Raw genomic sequence first — 22,970 nt, 5'->3', positions numbered from 1 at the left:
TGGTTTTCAATGACTACATTTTCCTTCAATGTCAGTAAGAATATTTAATGAATTTTTTCTCTTCTTGACCATTTAAGATTCTTCAATTTTGGTTGTATATATCTATGACTATTTCAGTAGGTAAGTTCTTAAGAGAAGAATTGTCAGGTCAAAGAGGCTAAGCATTTTCTTAGCTCTTTGCTACTATACTGTTCCTTGTTCACTAACTTAAAGAGCATTATATTATAACTAGAAAGATTATATAACTGCCTCAAATTCATTCAAAATAGGTGGTTTTAGGACAGAAATGGAAATTACTCCCTCTCTATCTTCTATCTACCTATCTATAAAATATTAATAAATCCTCACATAGATTTTTATTCCAAATAAATTTATAAGCCTCAAACTAAACATAGATTCAGAAACCATTCAAATAAATTGCTTCTCAAATTTTCTTTTACCTGAGGAGCTTGTAAAATATATAAATTCTTGGACCCTATTTCTAGAGCTTTTGAATTAGTAAATGCAGCTGGGTTTTGAGTCACTTTATTATTCCTAAACTTTTTTTTTCTTTCATTTCTTTCCTACCTGCAGTAAAGAGCAAGTCCACACGGTCACTTGAGTGTGAGTCCTGGGCCTGGCATTTGTACCCTCCAGATTCACGGGCCTCATAGGTGTTTTCTGTTGTCTCACTTTGTATTTCTCCAGGAAGATACCAACGGTACCATTTTCTTTTCTGTGGTGCATTGAACTGAAATGCTTTGCAAGTCAGTGTCACAGTCTCTCCTTGGAAGAGAGTGGTCCATGGAGGATGGAGGGAAATTACAGATTTTATTTCACTTGCTGTGGAGGAAAAAGAAAGAATCTGAGGTGGAGTGGCCTACAGTTCCCATCACAGTGGTTTGTGAGGCACAGTCTAGAGGCCTTGACTTTGGAGAATCCCCAAGAAATCCCCAGGAAGGTCACTGTTCATGGCTTTGTTTCAACCAGAGTTCTCACCCAGGAGAAAGTGACTGCTGAGGAATGGCAGTGAGCAAAGAGATTTCAAGATTGCAATACCAGCAAGATTCACTGCCAAATGTCAATAGGAAAAATGGTTGGTTAGTCTGTTATGGAATTGCATTCTGGAAAAAGTCATCCTCTGCCACTTTATCATGTTCATAAACTCATAAGAACTTCACAAGGAGTTGTTAAAATCACAGTTTTGCACTTTGCACAAAAGAAGGGATAAATCATATTAAGATTTTGGCACTGACAAAAGCTTGAGAGATTAACTTGCTTAGCACTTTCATTTTATAGATGATATACAGAAAAAGATAAAGATAAGACCACATATTTCTCATTCTCAAAGTCAAGAAAGCCTTCCCAACTAGAAAGCTCCTTGGAAGTCAAAAGAGAGTGATGATCCTAGTAGGGGACTATAGATAGAGAAGGAAACTTAGGAAACTTTGGGAGGCCATTGAAAGTTAATGATAGCCCAAGAAAGCTATTGGAACATTGTTCAACGAAGCAAGCTTGCTTAATTATAAAACCATAAACAAAACCACAGATATGCCCCAGGCCACTAGATGGAAGAACTGTCACCACCCTTCCACTAATATGATAATCCTAGTTTGACCTCATAGGGTCAGACAGTTTTCTGCCTAATATGAAGGAGGAGCTAATGATGTATGCCTTATGTCTGCATCTACATGTACTTGAAGAAGGAGGTCTTCTCCCCTCCTCTTTTTTTCATTATAAAACTGTAGCCCACTCAATCCTCGGGACAGAGCTCCCTCGCCTGTCCGTTTGCATCTCTTACAAGCACCCTATATTAATAAATTTACTTCTTGCCTATCAGAAAAAAAAAAAAAAGAGCGATGCTCAGTCTACACATAGGTCTCTTCACCACAATCCATCTTGGCTAAGAGATGTGTACACACACATGGGAGGATCCTTAGATATATCAAATACAGGTAAATCAAAGTGATTGGCCAAAGGGAACCAGGAAGAAATGCCCCATGTAAGTGATTTAAATTACCATGATGGAGCAATTCTCTCTCTGTCTGCCCGTGTATCTATCCACATGCACTGTACCCTTTTTCCTCCTAATAAACACTTAACTGTTTCACTATCAAAAATAAATAAATAAAAAGTCTATCATAGATAATTATGGTAAAGCAAGGAATGGACAAGGTGTTAGCTAGAATCCAGAGATGATCTAGACAAGGATGAAACACTGATGCATCTGATTTTGGACAGGAGAGAGGTTGTAGACAGTTCTTGCTATTCATGGGTCTTCAAATATCCAAGATACCCTCTGATCCAAACGAATGTCAATGAAGAGTCAGAACTCTAAAAAAATGTAGGAAACAGACAATTTATCTTCTCCCCCAATCTCCTCTTATTGTGCATTTCTTCCTTTTAAGGGCCCATCTGTTGGATGATCTATTTTCCACACATTTCCTGGAGAGAAAACTGTAGAGAATGAAACATTCCCACTGTGATGTTTTCAGAGCAATTTTTTGAGTTTGATGACTGGAGAACATCTTATCCCAAGTCCTAAACATTTGACATGGAGTTAAGATGTCCTGCCTTGTGATCTGAGGTTCATTTGCAATAGGAGTAAGTGCAGGGCCCAGTGAAAGCCTGTAGCTGCTTGAGCATTTGCTACTTCTCCTGGGAAGGGTCTGAGGATGACTATATAGCTATCCAGGCCGTAGGGCAATGCCAGTAAACCGGGTGACACTTTCACATCCTTGTCGATGTCAGCGAGAGAAACAGGAGATATTAGAGATCCTCAGACAATTGTCACAAGTATTTCATATTTATTAGAGAGACACTCTTTATCCAGTGACACTGAAGAACATAAGGAGAACTCACCAAACTGTCCACCGACAGGAGCTGTAAAAATATAAAGAGTCAGAGATGAGCACAGAGCAGAGATTCTTTGGCTTTTCAAAAGTAATGCTTGCTTTTTTCCCATTCACTTATTATTTTTTCGTTAGAATTTATTTTAAAAATATAACAGTCATTTAACAAATGTCTATATATATATACTGGTCATTGTGCTTGGACTATTAAGATGAATTTAAAAAATAGTATCTGGTAGCAAGAAGTTAATTGGGCGGGGTGGGTGGTAAACAGAAACCTGAAGAATAAGTATTATAATACAGGGTGTAAATACTAAAAATACACATGGGGGCATCATAAAGGCAGAAGGGCCACCCATCCCAATATGGAGGGTCTGTGTGTGGGAGCGAGTGTGTAGCAAAGGAAGTGATGCTTGAGAAAACTGGATGAGAACATAGGAGTCAGCCAGGGAAAGGTGTTTCTGTGTGGGAAGAGATGATGGGGAGGTCAGTCGAGACAGAAAGGCCCCAGATGTGAAGAAATAGCACTGGGTGTTCATCTGGGTAGGAGAGTGGTTCTGGAAGGTAGAGAATTTAAGGGAAATCAGATTGGACAAGCAGACAGGGTCTAAGTTATGAGAGGTAAGCAGCTATAGTTTCATCATAAAAGTAACAGGGAACCATGGAAACGTTTCAAGAGGAGGAGTGACAAGATTAAAAATTGTATCTTCGTTGGAGCACTCTGGAAGAGGTAAAGCAGAAGGACCAGAGAGAAGGCAGAGCAAGATATAATGATACTTAATTTTCTTCAGAGTATTTATTTGAAATCATCTTGTTTGTTTGTTCACTTTCCCTTCTCTACAATAGAATCTGCATGACAGCGGGGACTTCTTATTTTCACCATACACCACACAGAATTTATAACAGTGCCTAACTCATCAGACCTGTTTCATAAATGATTATTGAACAGTGAATTAATTAGAAGTACTAGATCAGTAAGTATCTCTCCTTGAGAGGATATGGGTTTTTTAAATTATTTTAATTGAAGGATAACTACTTTACAATATTGTGATGGTTTTTGCCATACATCAACATGAGTTGGCCACAGGTACCTGTGGTCCCTACATCCTGAACCCCTCCCTCCCTTCCCTATTCCTCTGGGTTGTCCCAGAGCACTGCCTTTGGGTACCCTGCTTCATGCATCGAACTTGCACTGGTCATCTATTTTACATATGGTAATGTAGATGTTTCAGTGTTATTCTCTCAAATCATCCCACCCTCACCTTCTCCCACTGAATCCAAAAATCTGTTCTCCTTTCTTCTCCATCTGTGCCTCCTTTGTTGCCCTGCACATAGTATTGCTGGTACTGTCTTTCTAAATTCCATACATATGCATTAAAATACAGTATTTGTCTTTCTCTTTCTGACTTACTTCACTCTGTATAATAAGCTCCAATTTCATCCACTTCATTAAAACTGACTCTAAAGGGTTCCTTTTTATAGCTGAGTAATATTCCATTGTGTATATGGACCACAACTTCTTATCCATCCATCTGCTGATGGACATCTATGTTGCCTCCATATCCTGGGTATTGTAAACAGTGCTGCAATTAACACTGGGGTACATGTCTCTCTTTCAATTCTGGTTTGAGAGAATACAGGTTTGAGAAAGGGGGAATCAAGAGGCAGAGAAGGCAAAACTGACAGGTTTGTACATTAATTACACATTCCAATGAGGAACAGACTTGAGTCATTCATTCAACAGGAATTTGTGGAATTTGTCTAACCATATCTAGGAACTGGACAAGGCAATGGAAATCCAGGAGTGAGCAAAAGGGATATTATTTCTGTCCACATGGGGCTAATGGAGAAGTAATCCAAACCTAAGTGTTATAATCAGAACAATGGATTATTTGCCATTTTCTGAAAACCTTGACACCATGGATTTTGTATTGTTCTATAAGTAGTGATTGTTTTTCTGAGTGTATTCTATATAGTAGATATGCAACCTATATCATTCCATGTAATCTATTCACTATCCATATGAGGAAAGTTTGATGATCGTCCTCATTTTACAGACAAGAAACTGTTCAGGCTAGCAGAGACGTCACTATGCCAACAAAGGTCCATATAGTCAAAGCATGGATATGAGTTTGAACAAATTGTGGGAGACAGTGGAGGACAGAGGAGCCTGGTGTGCTACTGTCCATGGGGTCACAAGAGTTGAATGCAACTTAGCAACTGAATGACAAACAACAACAACAAATACTTTTTTGAGTGTATTCTATATGGTAGATATTCACCTATGTTATTTCATGTAATCTTGTCACTACCCCTATGAGGAAAATTCTATGATTATCCCCATTTTACAGACGAAAAACTGTTTGATAGCTGGTAGGGGCAGAAGACTCTACACATGGACATCACCAAATGGTCGATACCAAAATCAGATTGATTATATTCTTTGCAGCCAAAGATGGAGAAGCTCTATACAGCCAGCAAAAATAAGACCAGGAGCTAACTATGGCTCAAATCGTGAACTCCTTATTGCCAAATTCAATCTTTAATTGAAGAAAGTAGGGAAAACCACTAGACCATTCATGTATAACCTAAATCAAACCCCTGACAGTTATACAGTGGAAGTGACAAATAGATTCAAGGGACTAGATCTGATAGAGTGCTTGAAGAACTAAGGATGGAGATTCATGACATTGTACAGGAGGCAGTGATCAAGACCATCCCCAAGAAAGAGAAATGCAAAAAGGCAAAATGTTTGTCTGAGGAAGCTTTACAAATGTCTGTGAAAAGAAGAGAAGTGAAAGGCAAAGGAGAAAAGGAAGCATATACCCATCTGAATGGAGAGTTCCAAAGAATAGCAAGGAGAGATAAGAAAGCTGTGGTGGATTCATTTCAATATTTGGCAAAACTAATACAATATTGTAAAGTTTAAAAATAAAATAAAATTAAAAAAAAAAAGAAAGCCTTCCTCAGTGATCAATGCAATGAAATAGAGAAAACAACAGAATGGGAAAGACTTAGATATTTTCAAGAAAATTAGAGATACCAAGGGAACATTTCATTCAAAGATGGGCACAATAAAAGATAGAAATGGTATGGACCTAATGGAAGCAGCAGATATTAAGAAGAGGTGGCAAGCATACACAGAAAAACTATACAAAAAAGATCATCACAACCCAGTAATCACAATGGGGTGATCACTCGCCTAGAGCCACACACCCTGGAATGTGAAGTCAAGTGGGCCTTAGGAAGCATCATTATGAACAAAGCTAATGGAGGTGATGGAATTCTAGTTGAGCTATTTCAAATCCTAAAAGATGCTGCTGCTAAAGTGCTGCACTCTATATGCTAGCATATTTGGAAAACTCAGCAGTGGCCACAGGACTGGAAAAACTCAGTTTTCATTCCAATCCCAAAAAAGTCAATGCCAAAGAATGTTCAAACTACCGCACAATTGCACTCATCTCACACTCTAGCAAAATGATGCTCAAAATTCTCCAAGCCAGGCTTAAACAGTATGCGAACTGTGAACTTCCAGATGTTCAAGCTGGATTTAGAAAAGGCAGAGGAACCAGAGATCAAATTGCCAATATCCGCTGGATCATCAAAAAAGCAAGAAAGTTCCAGAAAAAATATCTGCTTTATTGACTATACTAAAGCCTTTGACTGTGTGGATCACAACAAACTGTGGAAAATTCTGAAAGAGATGGGAATACCAGACCACCTGACCTGCCTCCTGAGAAACCTGTATGCAGGTCAAGAAGCAACAGTTAGAACCGGACATGGAACAACAGACTGGTTCCAAGTTGGAAAAGGAGTACGTCAAGGCTGTATATTGTCACCCTGCTTATTTAACTAACATGTAGAGTACATCATGAGAAACACTGGGCTGGAAAAAGTACAAGCTGGAATCAAGATTGCCAGGAGAAATATCAATAACCTCAGATATGCAGATGACACTACTCTTATGGCAGAAAGTGAAGTATAACTAAAGAGCCTCTTGATGAAAGTGAAAGAAGAGAGTGAAAAAGTTGGCTTAAAACTCAACATTCAGGAAACTAAGATCATGGCATCTGGTCCTATCACTTCATGGCAAATAGATGGGGAAACAGGGAAAGACTTTATTTTTGAGGGTTCCAAAATCACTGCAGATGGTGATTGCAGCCATGAAATTAAAAGACATTTGCTCCTTGGAATAAATGTTATGACCAACTTCGACAGCATATTAAAAAGCAGAGATATTACTCTGCCAACAAAGGTCTATCTAGTCAAAGCTATAATTTTCCCAGTAGTCATGTATGGATGTGAGAGTTGGACATAAAGAAAGCTGAGCAGTGAAGAATTGATGCTTTTAAACTGTGGTGTTGGAGAAGATTCTTGAGAGTCCTTTAGACAGCAAGGAGATCCAACCAGTCCTTCCTAAAGGAAATTCATCCTGAACATTCATTGGAAGGACTGATGCTGAAGTGAAACTCCAATAGTTTGGCCACCTGATGAGAAGAACTGACTTATTTGAAAAGACCCTGATGCCGGAAAAGATTGAAGTCAGGAAGAGAAGGGGACAACAGAGGATAAGATGGTTGGATGGCATCACTGACTCAATGGACATGAGTTTGAGCAAACTGGGGGAACCGGTGATGGACAGGGAGGTCTGGCATGCTGCAGTCCACGGGATCACAAAGTCAGACACGACTGAGTGAACTGAACTGAACTGAACTGAGGGGCAGAATATAATTTTTAACCCATTTATTTGAACTCATCTTGTTTGATTCCAAAGCATATGCTCCTGGCCATTACCCTATTCTGCTCCTCTGTTTTGGTGCCACACTAGGACGTCTTCCCATTTCTGGAGTATTCCATGCAGCTTCCAACTATGAGGTCCCTTTTTATTACATTTTCCTGCACTCCATCCCTGCCCCCTCCAGCTCTTACTGTCCCTCTGTTTCATGAAGTCATTACCAACGACTTGGCATATAGCTTACTATCCACTTTTACCATCATTGGTAACTTTTGCTTGAACAGTTGTTTACATGAGATCTTGCTGCATAGATATATCTTGTACATTGTCCTTGTAGAATAAAGATCCTTATATATCGTGAGCTTCCTAGGTACAAAATGCTGTTTCCCATGTCTTCTCAATGTAAACACTGTGAGAAAGCATACAGATACCACATTTCTCTTTGATTCCATGAAAGGAGTCACATTGGAGAGAAATCCTATGTAAACAATGTGAAAAAACTTTTTGCAGTCATAAAAGCTTTCAATCACATGAAAGATTTCACACCAGAGAGAAACCCTATCAATATAAACACTGTGAGAAACCATTCAGAAACTGCAAGTCTCTTTGAATCCATGAAAGGACTCACATTGGAGAGAAGCCTTTAACAGTGTTAAAAAGAGGGTCAAAGGTCATGAAGAACCCATATTTGAGAAGAACCCTCAGTTGCAGCTTGTGGACTGTTAGTTGTGGCATGTGGGATCTCATTCCCTGACCAGGTATTGAACCCAGGCCCCCTGCGTTGGGAGTTCAGAGTCTTAGCCATGGGACCACCAGGAAAGTCTCAGGTGTATAGTTTTTGTTTTTTGAGGGTTGAATTTTTGTTTGTTTGTTTTGGTAGTTAACTTTTCAATTTTCATATTACAGTAGTAACAGTCTCACAAAATAAGTGTGAAGTATAACCTAGATAGCATATTCAAAAGCAGAGACATTACTTTGCCAACAAAGGTCCATCTAGTCAAGGCTATGGTTTTTCCTGTGGTCATGTATGGATATGAGAGTTGGACTGTGAAGAAGGCTGAGTGCTGAAGAATTGATGCCTTTGAACTGTGGTGTTGGAGAAGACTCTTTAGAGTCCCTTGGACTGCAGGGAGATCCAACCAGTCCATTCTGAAGGAGATCAGCCCTGGGATTTCTTTGGAAGGAATGATGCTAACGCTGAAACTCCAGTACTTTGGCCACCTCATGTGAAGAGTTGACTCATTGGAAAAGACTCTGATGCTGGGAGGGATTGAGGGCAGGAGGAGAAGGGGACAACAGAGGTTGAGGTGGCTGGATGGCATCACTGACTCGATGGATGTGAGTCTGGGTGAACTTCGGGAGTTGGTGATGGACAGGGAGGCCTGGCGTACTGCGATTCATGGGTTCACAAAGAGTCGGACATGACTGAGCGACTGAACTGAACTGAACTGATTGTCTCCTTTGAGAAGACTTTGTGAACAACAGTAATATATATTGTTGAAAACTTTTGAAGAACTTTGCATAGACGTCATCTACTCAGAGGTACAGTCTGGGTTTATTTTATGGGTGTTTTCTGGTTTAATAATTCAGACACTTCACCTTTTAAAAATATATTTTTATACTTATTTGGCTGCATCAGGTGTTAGTTGTGGTGCACAGGCTTGGTTGCCCTGAGGCATTGGCATCACAGTTCCCCAAATAGGGATCCAAGCCCTATCCCCTGCATTGGAACAGGGATTCTTTTTTTTTTTTTTTTTTTTTAAACTTTACAATATTGTATTAGTTTTGCCAAATATAGAAATGAATCCGCCACAGGTATATCTGCGTTCCCCATCCTGAACCCTCCTCCCTCCTCCCTCCCCTACCCTCCCTCTGGGTCGTCCCAGTGCACCAGCCCCAAGCATCCAGTACCGTGCATCAAACCTGGACTGGCGACTCATTTCATACATGATATTATACATGTTTCAATGCTATTCTCCCAAATCTCCCCACCCTCTCCCTCTCCCACAGAGTCCATAAGACTGATCTATATATCGGTGTCTCTTATGCTGTCTCGTACATAGGGTTATTGTTACCATCTTTCTAAATTCCATATATATGCGTTAGTATACTGTATTGGTGTTTTTCTTTCTGGCTTACTTCATTCTGTATAATAGATTCCAGTTTCATCCATCTCATTAGAACTGATTCAAATGTATTCTTTTTAATGGCTGAGTAATACTCCATTGTGTATATGTACCACAGCTTTCTTATCCATTCATCTGCTGATGGGCATCTAGGTTGCTTCCATGTCCTGGCTATTATAAACAGTGCTGCAATGAACATTGGGGTACACGTGTCTCTTTCCCTTCTGGTTTCCTCAGTGTGTATGCCCAGCAGTGGGATTGCTGGATCATAAGGCAGTTCTATTTCCAGTTTTTTAAGGAATCTCCACACTGTTCTCCATAGTAAAGTTGCAGGATATAAAATCAACACACAGAAATCCCTTGCATTCCTATACACTATCAATGAGAAAATTGAAAGAGAAATTAAGGAAACAATTCCATTCACCATTGCAACGGAAAGAATAAAATACTTAGGAATATATCTACCTAAGGAAACTAAAGACCTATATATAGAAAACTATAAAACACTGGTGAAAGAAATCAAAGAGGACACTAATAGATGGAGAAATATACCATGTTCATGGATTGGAAGAATCAATATAGTGAAAATGAGTATACTACCCAAAGCAATTTATAGATTCAATGCAATCCCTATCAAGCTACCAACAGTATTCTTCACAGAGCTAGAACAAATAATTTCACAATTTGTATGGAAATACAAAAAACCTCGAATAGCCAAAGCTATCTTGAGAAAGAAGAATGGAACTGGAGGAATCAACCTACCTGACTTCAGGCTCTATTACAAAGCCACAGTTATCAAGACAGTATGGTACTGGCACAAACACAGAAATATAGATCAATGGAACAATATAGAAAGCCCAGAGATAAATCCACGCACATATGGACACCTTATCTTTGACAAAGGAGGCAAGAATATACAATGGAATAAAGACAATCTCTTTAACAAGTGGTGCTGGGAAAACTGGTCAACCACTTGTAAAAGAATGAAACTAGAACACTTTCTGACACCATACACAAAAATAAACTCAAAATGGATTAAAGATCTAAACATAAGACCAGAAACTCTAAAACTCCTAGAGGAGAACATAGGCAAAACACTCTCCGACTTACATCACAGCAGGATCCTCTATGACCCACCTCCCAGAATATTGGAAATAAAAGCAAAAATAAACAAATGGGACCTAATTAAACTTAAAAGCTTCTGCACAACTAAGGAAACTATTAGCAAGGTGAAAAGGCAGCCTTCAGAATGGGAGAAAATAATAGCAAATGAAGCAACGGACAAACAACTAATCTCAAAAATATATAAGCAACTCCTACAGCTCAACTCCAGAAAAATAAATGACCCAATCAAAAAATGGGCCAAAGAACTAAATAGACATTTCTCCAAAGAAGACATACAGATGGCTAACAAACACATGAAAAGATGCTCAACATCACTCATTGTCAGAGAAATGCAAATCAAAACCACTATGAGGTACCATTTCACGCCAGTCAGAATGACTGCAATCCAAAAGTCTACAAGCAATAAATGCTGGAGAGGGTGTGGAGAAAAGGGAACTCTCTTACACTGGAACAGGGATTCTTAACCACTGAACCACCAGGGAAGTCCCTCAAGCACTTCACTTTTTGTAGTTCTGTTTTGATTTTGGGTTTTATGGTTTATTTATTTTTGTTTTAGTTTCATAGTTTCAATAATTTGTTTCCTTCAGGGAAATTATGTGTCTCATGTAAGTCGTCTTAGCTTTTGGCATATACTTGTTCACTGAATTCTTTCATAGTCCTTTTCTATTTATGCAACGTCCGTAGTAATATCCCTCAGTCTTCCTGACTGTATACATTTGAATATTCCCTCTTTTTCTTAGATCAACCTTGCTTAAGATTTGTCAATTTTGTTATTTTTTCTATAAAACTCACTTTTGGTTTCACTGGTTTTTCTCTATGATTTTTTCACTCCCCATTTCATTCATCCCTACTTTAAATTTTATTATTTCCTTTCCTCCTCAAATCAGGTTTGGTGAGTCATCTTTAACGTCTGTGAAGGTCAATAGACATGGTACTGATTTTCAGTCTCTCTCACTTGCTAACAGAGGCATGAAAAAGGCTACACCTTTTTTTTAGGTTTCACTTCAGATGCAAGCCATAACATTTGAGACTTTGGGAACCATATACTATCCCTCAATATCTCTGTTAATAATTTTTGTTTTCAAGTGCATTTTGCACAATGTTTATACAACCTCTTTTCATGTTGGTGTCATTCACATGTATATCTATCACACACTTGGACTTTCACTCTTAGTATCTTTCATCTAAAGTGTGCTTTCTAGACTTCCCTGGTGGCCTGGTGGTTAAGAATCTGCCTGCCAGAGCACAGGACACAGATTTGATCCCTGGTCCAGGAAGATTCCACATGCCTCAGGGCAACTAAGGACATGCTATGCAACTAATGAGCCAGTGTTCTAGAGCCTGTGCTCCACAACAGGAGAAGCCACTGCAAATGAGAAGACCAAGCATCCCAACTAGAAAAAAGCCCATGCTCAGCAATAAAGAGACAGCACAGCTGAAAATAAATGAATAAATAAATAAAATTAAATTAAAAATATAATAAAAAATACAGTCTACTTCTTCTACATAGTACATACTTAGATCAGGGTTTGTCTATTTCATATGAGGTGAAACTCTCTTCCTCCTGTTTGGACCATATCATTCATTCATTCTTAGTATTATTGACATAGATGCAATACACCTGGCATTTACCTTTTGTGTTTTACAGCTCTTAAATTTTTAACTCTTCCAGAAGGTAAAGAATCTGCCTGCAATACAGTAAACCCAGGTTCAATCACTGGGTAGGGAAGATCCCCTGGAGAAGGGGATGGCTACTCACTCCAGTATTCTTGCCTGGAGAAACCCATGGACAGAGGAGCCTGGTAGGCTATTGTCCATGGGGTTGCAAAGAGTTGGACATGACTGAGCAACTAACACTTTTAATTCTTATGCTATGCTAAGTTATTTCAGTCGTATCCGACTCTGTGCAACCCCATAGACGGTAGCCCACCAGGCTCCCCCGTCCCTGGGATTCTCCAGGCAAGAACACTGGAGTGGGTTGCCATTTCCTTCTCCAATGCATGAAAGTGAAAAGAGAAAGTGAAGTTGCTCAGTCGTGTCTGACTCTTAGTGACCCCATGGACTGCAGCCCACCAGGCTCCTCCATCCATGGGATTTTCCAGGCAAGAGTACTGGAGTGGGGTGCCATTGCCTTCTCTTAGTCCTTTATAAATTTATTTTTCATTAAATGAATATATTCTAGTACTTTCATTTCTAAATGGCTTCTCCATTAGATATTTTTAAAAAATTTAGAGGTTCCTCTTTAAAAATATATGCATTGATTACATATTATCATAGTTTAATCCCAGGGATACAAGAAAGCATTCATATAAAGCTTTATTCTTTTCCCTTTTTTTATTATTGTCATGCAGATTATATTAATGATATAATCCTCTCAAATATTTTGGTACACTTGTGTACCATCTGTGGTCATTTCCTTTGCTCAGTACAGTTTACTCTTACACTTGTGCTTTTGAATGGCAAATGTCCTAACATGGGTATCACATTGCTATATATTGTAGTGTACTAACACATGACACACATATTTAAAAAGGAACTATTTTACATAGTTCCTTTCACATCAATTGAAAGAAAATTGTATTACTTCTGCCTTTTATTCTTATGGCATTAAATATACAGGTGTTTTTCTTTGTTAACATTAATATGAACCACTTTCTGGAATCCCTGGTATTCAAGCTAAAGAACTCCTCCTGTAATTCCTGTGAGGCAATTGTCTATTAATATATTTTTTCAGTTGTTATTGATTTGAGAGCATCTTTGTTTTGTCTCTATCTTTCAGAAGGTAGTTTTGGTCAAGATGGACTTCTTGGTTGATAGGTTTTTTTCTTAGCACACCTTGAATGTTTACCTCTGCCTTTTGGCCTCCCCGTTTTTTTGCTGAGATATCACCTAATTTTACTAGGGTAATTTTACTGGTCATTTTTCAAATGCCCTTTATCCCCACTATACAGTTCCAACTCCTATTTCTATGCATGTCTAATATTTCTGTTATAAACTAGATATTTTAGGCAATATAATGCAGATACTCTGGGTACTGGACATATTTCTTCAGGACTTTGTTATAATGAGTACCAGCATTATCAGTTTTTTGTTTGTTTTTTGGTGGAGAATGTGAGTAATGATCCAGCATTATTTTAATGAAGCTTGATCCCTACGTTTTGAGAAGACAGAGTTAGTGTATTGAATTATGGATATGCAGATTATGATCTCGGAGAAGGCAATGGCACCCCACTCCAGTACTCTTGCCTGGAGAATCCCAGGGATGGGGGAGTCTGGTGGGCTGCCATCTAGGGGGTCGCACAGAGTCGGACACAACTGAAGTGACTTAGCAGCAGCAACAGCAACTTGAAAACACATGAAATTGTAAAACTCACTAGTAAAGGTGAATATTCAGATGGTTTGACCTATGATTTTTCAACTTTGTGATGGTGCAAAAGCAATATGCATTTGCTAGAAGCCAGACTTTGAATTTTGATCTTTTCTTGGGCCAGCAACACACAGTATGTTACTCTCTTGCGATGCTGGACAGCAGCAGTGTGCCAGTGCTCCCAGTCAGCCACATAGTCACAGGGATAAACAACAGACACACTTACAACAATTCTGTATCTATGCAGTTATTGTATTTTTCACTTTCAGTGCAGTATTCAGTAAATTACATGAATTATTCAACATTCTATTATAAAATAGGCTTTGTGTTAGCTGATTTTACCCAACTATCAGCTAAGGTAGTGTCCTGAGCATGTTTAAAGCAGTCTAGGTTAGGCTATAATATTTGATAGGCTGAGTGTATTAAATGCATTTTAGACTTATGATATTTTCTACTTATAATGAGTTTATTAGGATATACCTCCATCATGAATTGAGGAAGAGGAGGTGAGTTTGAGTGAACTCTGGGAGTTGGTGATGGACAGGGAGGCCTGGTGTGCTGCAATTCATGGGGTCGCAAAGAGTTGGACACGACTGAGCAACTGAACTGAACTGAACTGAGTATAATCAAATTCAGAATATGTTAAAAACTGTGTCTTAGTCTATACAATTTGTTATGACAAAAGTGCTGTACTGGGTAACCTATAAACAACACAAATTTATTTCTCAAAGTTCTGGAGATTAGTAACTCTGGCTGACTCTCTCTGGCACAGTCCACTTCATCATAGACAGCCACCTTCTCACTATAATCTCACATGGAAGAAGCATAACAGGACTCTCTTTGACCTCTTTTATAAGGGCACTAATCTCTTTTACGATGGTTGTGTCCTCATGACATAATCATCTCCCAAAGACCCCTCCATCTCCTAATACTATCACTTTCAGTGTCAAAATTTTAATATATGAAGTCTGAGGGGAAATAAACATTCATAAAATCCTATATAGTGGTATGTAAAACACTTTTAACTCTAGCAAAAAGTTTAAAAAGACAAAAGTGCTAAAAATTAACTATAGCTACAATAAATTGTTAATGTATACACAAGGTAAAAGTATGTAAATTGTGATATCTATAATAAAATGGGGGATAATTAAAGGATAGAGTTTTAATACTTGATTTAAATAAATTTATTAATTTAAATTCTTATATTTTATATAGGTCCCATAGCAATCACAAAGAAAAAATCTGAATAGATTTTTCAGATACAAAGGACCCTCCAAAAGTCAAAACTATCTTGAGCCAGAAGAACAAAACTGGAAAATACAATTTCTGACTTCTAACTATTACAAAGCTGTGGTAATAATCAAAACTATTCATGTTGATATATGGCAGAGGCCAACACAACATTGCAAGAATACACAGAAGAACTGTACAAAAAGGATACACAGCTGACCTGCCTCCTGAGAAATATGTATGCAGGTCAAGAAGCAACAGTTAGAACTGGACATGGAACAACAGACTGGTTCCAAATAGGAAAAGGAGTACGTCAAAGCTATATATTGTCACCCTGCTTATTTAACTTCTATGCAGAGTACATCATGAGAAACGCTGGGCTCAAAGAAGCACAAGCTGGAATCCAGATTGCCCGAAGAAATATCAATAACCTCAGACATGCAGATGACACCACCCTTATGGCAGAAAGTGAAGAGGAACTAAAAATCTTCTTGATGAAAGTGAAAGTGGAGAGTGAAAAAGTTGGCTTAAAGCTTAACGTTCAGAAAACTAAAATGGCATCTGGTCCCATCACTTCATGGGAAATAGATGGGGGAACAGTGGAACCAGTGTCAGACTTTATTTTTGGGGGCTCCAAAATCACTGCAGATGGTGATTGCAGCCATGAAATTAAAAGACGCCTACTCCTTGGAAGGAAAGTTATGACCAACCTAGATAACATATTCAAAAGCAGAGACATTACTTTGCCAACAAAGGTCCATCTAGTCAAGGCTATGGTTTTTCCAGTGGTCATGTATGGATGTGAGAGTTAGACTGTGAAGAAGGCTGAGTGCCGAAGAATTGATGCTTTTGAACTGTGGTGTTGGAGAAGACTCTTGAGAGTCCCTTGGACTACAAGGAGATCCAACCAGTCCATTCTAAAGGAGATAAGTCCTGGGTGTTCTTTGGAAGGAATGATGCTAAAGCTGAAACTCCAATACTTTGGCCACCTCATGCGAAGAGTTGACTCATTGGAAAAGACCCTGATGCTGGGAGGGATTGGGGGCAGGAGGAGAAGGGGACGACAGAGGATGAGATGGCTGAATGGCATCACTGACTCGATGGACGTGAGTTTGAGTGAACTCCAGGAGTTGGTGATGGACAGGGAGGGCTGGCGTGCTGCAGTTCATGGGGTCGCAAAGAGTAGGACATGACTGAACGACTGAACTGAACTGAATACAGTATTGTAGAAAAATTATTTTCCAATAAAAAACAATCTAAACTAAAATAAAAATAGACATATAGATCAATGGATCAGAACAGAGAGCCTAGAAATGAATGCACACTTTTATAGTCAACTGATCTTCAAAATTAACTGTGGAAAATTCTGAAAGAGATGGGAATACCAGACCACCTGACCTGCCTCTTGAGAAACCTGTATGCAGATCAGGAAGCAACAGTTAGAACTGGACATGGACCAACAGACTAGTTCCAAATAGGAAAAGGAGTACGTCAAGGCTGTGTACTGTCAACCTGATTATTTAACTCATATGCAGAGTACATCATGAGAAACTGGGCTGGAGAAAGCACTAGTTGGAATCAAGATTGCCAGGAGAAATATAAACAACCTCAGATATGCAGATAACACCACCCTCAGATATAAGCATCTGAATTCAGAGATCCAAAGAATAGATGAGATGGTTGGATAGCATCACCGACTCAACGGACATGAGTTTGGGTGAACTCTGGGAGTTGATGATGGACAGGGAGGCCTGGTGTGCTGCGGTTCATGGGCAAAAAGTCAGACGCAACTGAGCGGCTGAACTGAACTGAACTGATCTTCAAAATCTGTACCAAAAACACACAAAGGGGAAAGAAGAGTTCCTTCCATAAATCACTCCGTGAAAACTGAATTTCCACATGAAAACAAATAAAATTGGATTCTTGTATCTCATCATGTACAAAAATCAATTTGAAATAAATGACTTAAATGTATGACCTGAAACTGTAAAACTGCTAAAAGGGAACACATGGAGAAAGCTTCTTGGCATTGACCTAGGACGTGAGTTTTGGATATGACCCCAAAAGCATAGGCAACAATAATAAGAACTAAAACAAATGGGAGTGCATCAAAAATAAAAATTTTGCAAACAAAGGAAATAATCAACAATATTGTAACCTATGAAATGGGAGAAAATAAAAGAAAACCATCTATCCAATAAGGGGTTAAAATGTCTAAGGAACTTTAACAAATAAACAGCAAAATACAAATAACCTGATTAAAAAATAGTTAAGAATATGAATAGATATTCTCAATAGAAGATGTACAAATCTCCAAAAGTTTATAAAAAGATGCTCAAACATTGCTGCTGCTGCGTTGCTTCAGTCGTGTCTGACTCTGCACGACCCCATAGACGGCAGCCTACCAGGCTCCTCTGTCCCTGGGATTCTCTAGGCAAGAACATGGAGTGGGTTGCCATTTCCTTCCCCACTCAAACATTAAAGAAACACAAATCAAAACCAGGAGATAACACCTCACACTAATTAGATTGGCTATTATCAAATAGACAAAAGATAACAAGTGTTGATAAAGGAACCTTGTACATTGTTGGCAAGAATATAATTCACACAGTCATAATGCAGAAATAGTCTGGAAGTTCCTTAAAAATTAAAAGTAAAATTATCATATGATCCAGTAATCCCACTTCTGGGTATATATCTGAAGGAAATGAAATTAGTATCTCAATGAGATTCCTGCACTCCCATATTCATTACAACATTACTCACAGTAGCTAGAATATTGAAACAAGTTAAGTGTCTGTCTTTTGTTTAATGGATAAATAAAAGGTAGCATGTGTATACACACACACACATATATGCAATGGAATATTATTCAACTTTTAAAGAAAGAAAGAAATCCTGACATTGCGACAACATGGATAAACCTGGAGGACATTATGCTAAGTGAAATAAGCCAGACAGAGAAAGACAAATACTACATGATCTCACTTACATGTTCAATCTGAAAAAGTTGAACTCACAAAAGCAGAGACTAAAATGGTGTTTGCCAGCAGTGAGTACGCTGTAGGAGAACTGAGGACATGTTGGTCAAAGGAACAAACTTTCAGTTGTAAGATGAAGCAGTACTGGAGATCTAATGTAGAGTATGGTGACTAGTTAATAATAACGTTAAGTTGAAATTTGCTAAGAGAATTGATCCTGAGTGTTCTTACCATACACACAAGGTGACTATGTGAAGTGAGAGGAATGCTAACTAGTTGATTGTGGTAATTATTGCATAATATATGTGTATCAAGACATCTTACACATCTTAAATACATAAAATTTTAATTTGTCAATTATGCTTCAATAAACCTGAAGGGGAAAAGAAAAATATCAAGCATCTTAGGTTTTTCCCCTGCCTTGCTCACTTCCCCCTGTGAGTCCCTGTCTTCATCTCCCTTTCTTTGTGCTCTTAAACTGCCAATCACTGATATCATTTGCATTTGTGTGCAAAAGAAGGAGACATCTTTTGTCTTAGAAAACTTGTCCTCTCATGTCCAGCACCACAGCCTTGGATTGTCACATAAGGAATAAACACACCTCCTTTACAGACAGAAAGGTAAGGTCTTCTCTGAATGAGACCATATGAACAAGCAAACAGAATACTCTTGCTGTACTTCATGATGTAGTATTTTTTGTAGAAAAAAATGAATAATCCCTTAGTGCTGTGGTCACTGTGGTTTCCTTTTTTGTAAAGTTGAGGCTCTGACCACTCTTGCAGCCTCAAAGTAAGAATCTCTGAGCTATACGGTGAAGTCAGAGAACATAATCTCTCGAGTCAGGAAAGAATCTTTGAGAAGGGGCTGAGCCCCCCGAAAAAGCCAGGTCTGTGGTAGAGAGATGCTGTCCTAACCCCACCCAGGGCTCATGTTGAGCTTTTCTACTTACCCAAGATCAGCAGTGATACCCACAGCAGCATGAAGACTTGGTCTGCCCAAGGCAGAGGCCAAAAGAGAAGCTTTCTCAGGAATAGCGCTTTTGTCGTTGATCTCAAAGTTGTACACTATCACCCTAGCCCGAAGATAGGCATCTGTGAAATAGCTTTTTCAAAGAGCAGGATGCATTAGTAAACTAGAAAAAAGGAAGTGGGAGTTCCCATTTTTAACTACTAATCAAAGTTTCCTGCCCTGTGATCAAAGTGATAAAAATAAATGTTAGGGTTTTTGACACCACATTTCTATTGCTGGAAAAATCGCTTAAGGAAAGCATGGAAGATAGCTCTAAAATAATGTTTATTATGACATCATTCATAACAGCTAAACACTGGAAGAAACATTATAGGACTGAATAAACATGGTAGTGGTTTAGTCACTAAGTTGTGTCCGACTCTTGTGGCCCCAAGGACTGTAGCCTACAAGGCTCCTCTGTCCCTGGGATTCTCCAGGCAAGAATATTGGAGTGGGTTGCCATTTCCTTTTCCAGAATAAACATAGGACTGCTTAAGAATATTCTGATACATCTAAATAATGACACACCATGAAGACATTAACAATGAGATAAGCTTGTACATGTAAGAAAGCAAGACAACCTTGATCAATGTGAAGAGAAAAACGTGGGGAGTAGATTGGTATTTATACTAATATTACATTGGGGTAAATGTAAAATATAGGGTACATGTATAAATAAATTGATGTAAGAATCCTTTCTTATTTCCTGGGAAATAAACCTAAAATAGTGGTTATATTTTCAGAACTATGGAATGGAAGAAGATATTTTATTTTATGTCTTTCTATACATGCTATCCTGAGAAGGCAATGGCACCCCACTCCAGTACTTTTGCCTGGAAAATCCCATGGACAGAGGAGCCTGGTAGGCTGCAGTCCATGGGGTTGCGAAGATTCAGACACGACTGAGTGACTTCACTTTCACTTTTCACTTTCATGCATTGGAGAAGGAAATGGCAACCCACTCCAGTGTCCTTGCCTGGAGAATCCCAGGAACGGGGAGCCTGGTGGGCTGCCGTCTATGGGGTCGCACAGAGTCGGACACGACTGAAGCGACTTAGCAGCAGCAGCAGAAGCATACGTGCTATATGCTTAGTCGCTCAGTTGTGTCTGACTCTTTGTGACCCCATGGACTCCTCTGTCCATGGGATTTTCAAGGCAAGAATACTGGAGTGGGTTGCCATTTCATTCTCCAATGTCTTTCTATACAGTTTTGTTTGTTTGTTTTTAATTTCTGTATATGTGAATTGCTTCGATAACTTTTTAAAAGTCAGGTTTTCATCCTGGTATACTGACATTACCTGCCATGAGGAATTCCAGTTTCTTATTTTCAAATAGTTTTCCCCACCTTTTCTTTCCGGGTCTGTATTCTGGTCTTCTTAAAGTGAAAGGGAAAGTGGCTCAGTCGTGTCTAACTCTTTGCAATCCCACTGACTGTAGCCTGCCAGGCTCCTCTGTCCATGGAATTCTCCAGACAAGAATACTGTGAGTGAGTGAGTGTGAAGTCATTCAGTAGTGTCTGACTCTTTGCGACCCCATGAACTGTAGCCCACTAGGTTTCTCTGTCCATGGAATTTTTGAGGCAAGAGTACTGGAGTGGTCATTTCCTTCTTCAAAGAATATTGTAGTGGATGGCTGTTCCCTTCTCCAGGGGATCTTCCCAACCCAGGGATGGAACCCAGGTCTCCCTTATTGCAGGTGGATTCTTTGCCATCTGAGCCACCAAGGAATCCCTTAAGGGACCATTTAATTTCATATTAAAATGGCAGAAGTTAACGATGAAGAGAAAATATTAAAAGCATCTAGAGTAAGCATTTTGTTACATACAAGGGAACATTCATAAGACTATCAGTAGATTATATAGTAGAAACTTTGCAGGCCAGAAGGGAGTGAAGTGATATATTCAAAGTGCTTAAACAAAAGAATTTTTAAAAAAATCCAACCAATAATACTCTACCCAGAAAAGTTAGAATAGAAGGAGAGGGAAGCAGAGGCTAAAGGACTTTTCACCACTAAACTGGCTTTACAAGCAGTGTAAAAAGGGACTTACTTAAACAGAAAAGAAAGCTTAATTTCTTTAAAAAAAAATATATATATGAAAGAAAATATTTCAGTAAAAAGGTAAATATATAGTAAGCCAGTCAATCAGTTCAATTGCTTAGTCATGTCTCACTCTTTGCAACACCATGGACTGAACATGCCAGGCTTCCCTGTCCACCACCAATTCCTGGGGCTTGCTCAAAGTCATTTGCATCGAGTTGGTGATACCACCCAACCATCTCACCCTCTGTCATCCCCTTCTCCTCCTGCCTTCAATATTGCCCAGCATCAGGATCTTTTCCAATGAATCAGCTCTTCACATCAGGTGACCAAAGTATTGGAGTTTCAGCTTCAGCATCAGCCCTTCCAATGAATATTCAGGACTTATTTCCTTTAAGATTGACTCGTTCAATCTCCTTGCCATCTAAGGGACTCTTGAGAGTCTTCTCCAACACCACAGTTCAAAGGCATCAATTCTTCACTGCTCAGCTTTCTTTATGGTCCAACACTATCATCCATACATGACTATTGGAGAAGTCATAGCTTTGACTAGACAGACCTTTGTCAGCGAAGTTATGTCTCTGCTTTTTAGCATGCTGTCTAGGTTGATCATAGCTTTTCTTCCAAGGAGCAAGTGTCTTTTAATTTCATGGCTGCAGTCACCATCTGAAGTGATTTTGGAGCCCAAGAAAATAAGGTCTGACACTGTTTCCATTGCTTTCCTGTCCAATTATTTGCCATGAAGTGTGGGGCCAGATGCTATGATCTTAGTTTTTTGAATGTTGAGTTTTAAGCTAGCTTTTTCACTCTCCTCTTTAATTTTCATCAAAAAGCTCTTCACGATACTGGATGCTTGGGGCTAGTGCACTGGGACGACCCAGAGGAATGGTATGGGGAGGGAGGTGGGAGGAGGGTTCAGGATGGGGAACACATGTATACCTGTGGTGGAATCATTTTGATATATGGCAAAACCAATACAATATTGTAAAGTTAAAAAATAAAAATTAAAAAAAAAAAAAAAAGCTCTTCAGTTTATCTTCACTTTCTGCCATAAGGGTGGTGTCTTCTGCATATCTGAGGTTACTGAGATTTCTCCCAGCAATCTTGATTCCAGTTTGTGCTTCATCCAGCCCAGCATTTCGCATGATGTAGTCTGCATATAAGTTAAATAAGCAGGGTGACCATATACAGCCTTGACGTACTCCTTTTCCTATTTGGAACCAGTCTGTTGTTCCATGTCTAGTTCTAACTGTTGCTTCTTGACCTGCATACAGATTTCTCAGGAGGCAGGTCAGGTGGTCTGGTATTCCCATCTCTTGAAGAATTTTCCACAGTTTCTTGTGATCCACACAGTCAAAGGCTTTGGCATAGTCAATGAAGCAGAAGCAGATGTTTTTCTGGAACTCTCTTGCTTTTTGTGTGATCCAATGGATGCTGGCTCTTTTGATCTCTGGTTCCTCTGCCTTTTCTAAAACCAGCTTGAACATATGGAAGTTCATATTTCATGTACTGTTGAAGCCTGGCTTGGAG

The 22,970-nt window shown here is 39.0% G+C and overlaps 1 protein-coding gene across 5 annotated transcripts in view; it reads right to left on the bottom strand.

The window, feature by feature from the left end:
• Positions 1–19,483, bottom strand: part of FCRL5 (Fc receptor like 5) — a 63,389-nt gene extending 43,906 nt beyond the window's left edge. For all 5 annotated transcript variants that reach the window (XM_061402636.1, XM_061402626.1, XM_061402630.1 and 2 more), the window contains exons 1-3: positions 19,345–19,483; positions 2,842–2,862; positions 568–822 (exon numbers count right to left, since the gene is read on the bottom strand). In XM_061402636.1, coding sequence (XP_061258620.1) covers positions 568–822; positions 2,842–2,862; positions 19,345–19,375 — 307 coding nt within the window. In that variant the 5' untranslated portion in view covers positions 19,376–19,483. The remainder of the gene's footprint in view (positions 1–567; positions 823–2,841; positions 2,863–19,344) is intronic.
• Between the last annotated feature and the right edge of the window lie 3,487 nt (positions 19,484–22,970).

The sequence above is a fragment of the Bos javanicus genome, chromosome 3, assembly GCF_032452875.1.
Source record: "Bos javanicus breed banteng chromosome 3, ARS-OSU_banteng_1.0, whole genome shotgun sequence".
NCBI classification, from domain to species: Eukaryota; Metazoa; Chordata; class Mammalia; order Artiodactyla; family Bovidae; genus Bos; species Bos javanicus.
Note: the sequence above shows the minus strand (reverse complement) of the source record. Positions and strands in the feature narration are given on the sequence as shown.